This window comes from Monodon monoceros, unplaced genomic scaffold, assembly GCF_005190385.1.
Source record: "Monodon monoceros isolate NGI ecotype Baffin Bay Population unplaced genomic scaffold, NGI_Narwhal_1 Super_Scaffold_21, whole genome shotgun sequence".
Taxonomy (NCBI): Eukaryota; Metazoa; Chordata; class Mammalia; order Artiodactyla; family Monodontidae; genus Monodon; species Monodon monoceros.
The window spans coordinates 99,638,474-99,643,404 of record NW_021703778.1 but is presented as its reverse complement, the minus strand read 5'-3'; the positions used below and the strand labels follow the sequence as shown (position 1 = coordinate 99,643,404).

The window sequence follows — 4,931 nt, the reverse complement described above, 5'->3', positions numbered from 1 at the left end:
TTTTGAGTTGTTCTGTTTTGTTTTTAGTATTACTTCTTTGGATATTCTATTTTATCTGCATTAAACGTGCATATAGAGAATGTGATCAGGTAATGGGGCTGTTTCTGAGCAAACTGAAGAGCTTCATTCCTCCTTGGTGTCAGGACTTGTGGTGACATTTATTCTGTGTACATCATTCCAAGTCATTCATGGCACAGCATGAGACAATGAGACAGGGAGAGTCCAAGAAGTGCCATTTAACAGATACTTCAGATCTAACATAATGACAAGACTTAGTCAGCAATGCATAAATATTTGTGCAGTGAACCTAAAAGTCTAACAATTCAGGTGCAGATTTGGCCAAATATTACTGAATTTTTTTAAACCAAATCACTTGCTTTAATATAATCACCATAAAAAAGTTCTGAATTTTTTTTGGCAAATGATCTACTTCACGATGAAGAATTGAAGATAAAGATGCTTTTGATGAATGACACTTTTAGATATGTTCTCTGAGCCAGAGAGATAGCATTTTCCTTAGAGTGAGGTTTCCACTTGTAACTCCCCTGCCCCGCTGCCACGGCCCCTGCCTTCTCCTGTCCTTACCGAGAATCTCACTAAGGTTTTCATAGCTGGGGGACACCTCACGTTGAGATCTGAGGTTTCTGTGGGGTTCCCACAGGGACCTGCATCACTGTGGTCTCTCAGAGCACAGAAATACACCGCTGAGTCCCCATGCTGCAAGGCTTTGATGGTGAGGCTGATGGAACTGGCCGTTTTCTGGAAGTTCAAAAACTACCGACCCTCTGTTGTATTCACTCATTGTAAGACTCCTGATGAATAAGGAAAATCATTTCCCCACTTGGTGTTTGTTTGTACCAGAATAAATAATAACTATAACTACTAGCTTCATATACACAATCCAAGGTTACATCCTCCTTCTCCAGCATAGAAATTTCTGGCTGGTCTTTTTTTTTTCAATTGTTTTTTCTTTTTTTTTAAGAAGAGGTTGGGGGTAGGAGTTTAGTAATTAATTTATTTTTGCTGTGTTGGATCTTAGTTTCTGTGCGAGGGCTTTCTCTAGTTGTGGCAAGCGGGCACCACTCTTCATCGCGGTGCGCGGGCCTCTCACTATCGCGGCCTCTCTTGTTGCGGAGCACAGGCTCCAGATGCACAGGCTCAGTAGTTGTGGCTCACGGGCCTAGTTGCTCCGCGGCCTGTGGGATCCTCCCAGACCAGGGCTCGAACCCATGTCCCATGTATTAGCAGGCAGATTCTCAACCACTGCACCACCAGGGAAGCCCCTGGCTGGTCTTGAGTTACTTTCTGGGCTGTGATGGATCCTGGGGAGAAGAAAAAAATTTATGTATATAATATATATGGAAAGAGACAGGCAGAGAGACAGACAGAAAGAATTTGGCTGATTCTCCTGGTGGAACCCCGAGGGCTGCAAGGGACAAACATAGGACTAAGACTTCAAATTCCTGGACCCGTTAATCAACTCTCCTACACACCACCAGACAATAATAACCTGCCCTACCCCCAAACATGGGAGCTGAGTGGAGCTGAGTCTGTTTGTGGCCATCCTTCCCAGCCTTACCAAGGCGGACGGAGGCTATGACAACTCTCAGCAGGCCAGGGAACCCCATGTTGGAAGCTCTTCCTCTGAGTGAAATGTGCTGTGTTCTGTCTCAAATTCAGGTCTAAACGCCTGCCCTGTGCCTGACAGAGCACGTGCACAAGTACTGAAGTGCGAGATGCTTCTGCACCAGAACAGAAAATGTAACTTGCTGCTATCAGTTTGCCTATGGCACGACATGGCTTGTTGACATGGTTGGTGAATCTAACCTGCCTATTTAGACTTTACTGCGATTAAGTTGCCAACAATTATATCAGTGCTGCAGCCATTTGCCATATGCAGCTAATGCATCTAGGATAGACAAAAGTTTTATAACTAATACAATTTGTTATGATTACGGTGACTTCTGAGAACAAATAGTCATCCATGTTTTTGTATGGCTTTTTTTTTTTTTTTTTTTGGCCTGCAGCCAAACTCTACAGTGAAATAAGCTCACAGATTCTTCTTCCAGACAGGAAGGTCAAACTATTTACCCTCAGTCATCATAACTTTTCTTCCTTCACTCCAAGGCATTGGTTCCTGGGGAAATTTACATTGGATAAAATTCCTTGTCTGCTTAATGCTATCACAGCAAGTTTCCTGGTGGACAAAATTTGTCCAGCTGTATGTGTCTAATGCCAATCAGTAGTCAGTCTGTGCTAGAAACACCTTGCTTTCAAGTACCCCATCCTATAGTCAAAATGAATGCAAAATCACCAGACCATGCATTCCTAGTTCCTTATATCAAAAATGTAGCCATTCAAAAATCACAAATGCCTTTTCATCCCACTGCTGCAGCAGCTCTGGCTCGTTTCACTGAGAGCAGCGCCTCAACAGCGTTACGTCTCAGCCGCGTGAAAATTTGTGTATGATTTGCTTGGCATCCCTGTGCTGATCTATGATTGTGATTCAGCTGATGCAGCTTTTAGTCATCTATTCCTTTTCTCTTCCCTAAATGGATATATTAATATCGTGACATCTAACATCCATCTTACATTAAGAGAAAATAGATGTTTTTGAAAGTCAGTCTAGAGAAGGGAGGAGTCTTTCTGGCTGAACAGGGCCACTGCTGGGGATCAGAGCTTGGGTCTTCTTTAAGACTGATATCCACCCTATTCTCCCTGAAGAACAAGTCCCAACCTCCTGGGTTTCTAGGAATTAGATCTGACCTTGATTTATTTTCCTGAAAAGCTCTAAATAAGCTAAACACTGCCCAAGGAGAGAATATACCTCTTCCTCCCAAGGCTGCTGACTTCGCCCTCCTGCTCCCCTTGGGTTTGTGCTCAGCTCCCCCTGCAGCCCCTCTCACCGTGTCACTCAGAGCACAGTAGTACACAGCCGAGTCTGATGCTTGCATTGAGGGTTTCTGCAGGTGGAAGGAGCTGTCACTCGTAACAAGAGTGGCCTGAAAACCTTGATGCTCTGCCCTCTGGCTTGCTTTCGAGCCCTTCAGGAGGAGTTGCGGAGCTTTGTTGAGATACTGGACGTACCAGAAAAGATAGGGATTTGAATCAGAGGTCTGGTAAGTGCACTGCAGGGTCATAGGCGCCCCCTCTGAGACAGTCACTGGGCCTTCTGTCTGGTTCACTGAGTCTCCATTGGTCCCTCCTACAAGAGAATCACTTTTTTATGTTATAAATGGAGAGAAGGAGAGTTTTCAGCCAGAGAAGAAAACTAAGAGTTACCCATAATTATAGGAAAATTAAAAATGATGAACATTTAAGATAAAATGTTACTTACTGAATATTAAGAAGATCACAAGAACAGAGTGAGTGGCAGAAAACATGTTGGCAACGGTCCTTGCTCCCTAGGATACACCAAATCTAATGGGGCTAGTTTGCAGCTGAATATTATAGAAACTCCTCACTTAGAAACTGAGAGCCCCTTTCTGCACAGCAACAGTAATGTCTTGTGGCTACAAAGTAAACAAGTCAAACCAGCACCTGAATAAGAAGAGGAACCACATTTGTAGGAAACCCCGCCCTCTGGTGGGCATGCTGAACATTGCACCAAAGCTATATCTGCTTGAGGCATAGGCAAAGGAGAATGGGACAGGACTCAGAAGAGAGCTCTAAACATGAGCATGCTTAGGGAAATACTCAGCTGTTGCTTCCATCATTTTCTGCATGGTACAAGTATCTCTAGCTACCCAAATGATCCCAGGCAGGATTTTTAACTGGAATAGTCAGAGGTCTTTTCCTTGCTTATGTCTCCATGACTCCCATGGGTAAGAGAGGGATTCATCTGCCTAGAAAGTGCTCCCTAATCTCCCCAAATCCTTTGCCTGAATTACTATTCATCCCCAAGACTCATTCAGCATGCCACAGAGGAAAGATTACCTAAGGCAGGTCTCAAGTAATGTATGGTTGGTTGAAAAGGTTTTTATCCTATCCATCATGAAATGACATATTTGTAAAATACAATAAAAACAAATTACTGTAACTTCTTCACTGATAAAGGTAGAGTTGACCTTCCTTCCAACTGGAAAACTGGACAAACTATATGATACAACATTTGGACATTGGACTACAGGTAGCACAGAGATAAGGAAAACAGATGAGGTGCGCCCGAACATTGCCCAGCTTACTTCATGGAGGCAGCTTCTCGGCACCAGTGCAGGAGGGATTTACCAAAAATAGCCCAGCTGTCTCACGGTGAGATTGAGACTGAATAGGAGATTGGGGATCTTGAAGCACCTAGAATTTGTGGACCAGTGTACCAGAGAGGAGGGACGTGTACAAACAGAGAGAGAGAGAGAGATAATGACAGGGGGTCACTGTGAATCCTGTGCGCAGTACTAATCTGCAACAAGAGAGAGAAAACTCATCGAGTTTGGTGAACCACCCTGAAGGGCCTCCTTTGGGCCCATGAACCATACTTAGATAACAGCAGCCTTACACCTTTAGCCTTATGAGGGATAGGTGACCTTACTTAGGTGTCTTGGTTCTTGAAACACCTTTTATTTTATTTTTTATACAGCAGGTTCTTATTAGGTATCTATTTTATACATATTAGTATATATATGTCAGTCTCAATCTCCCAATTCCTCCAAACACCACCCTCTCCCACCCCGCTTTCCCCCCTTGGTGTCCATATATTTGTTCTCTACATCGTGTCTCTATTCCTGCCTTGGAAGCCGGTTCATCTGTACCATTTTTCTAGATCCCACATATATGCTTTAATATATGATATTTGTTTTTCTCTTTCTGACTTACTTCCCTCTGTATGACAGTCTCTAGGTCCATACACGTCTCTACAAATGACCCAATTTCGTTCCTCTTTATGGCTGAGTAATATTCCATTGTATATATGTGCCACATCTTCTTTATCCATT

At 43.4% G+C, this 4,931-nt stretch overlaps 1 gene segment (V, D, J or C); it reads right to left on the bottom strand.

Annotated features, from left to right (window-relative positions):
• Positions 1-1,192: 1,192 nt before the first annotated feature.
• Positions 1,193-3,568, bottom strand: LOC114904329. The segment is given in 3 exon segments: positions 1,193-1,322; positions 2,907-3,205; positions 3,338-3,568. Coding segments are annotated over 3 exon segments (369 nt in total).
• Positions 3,569-4,931: the final 1,363 nt, after the last annotated feature.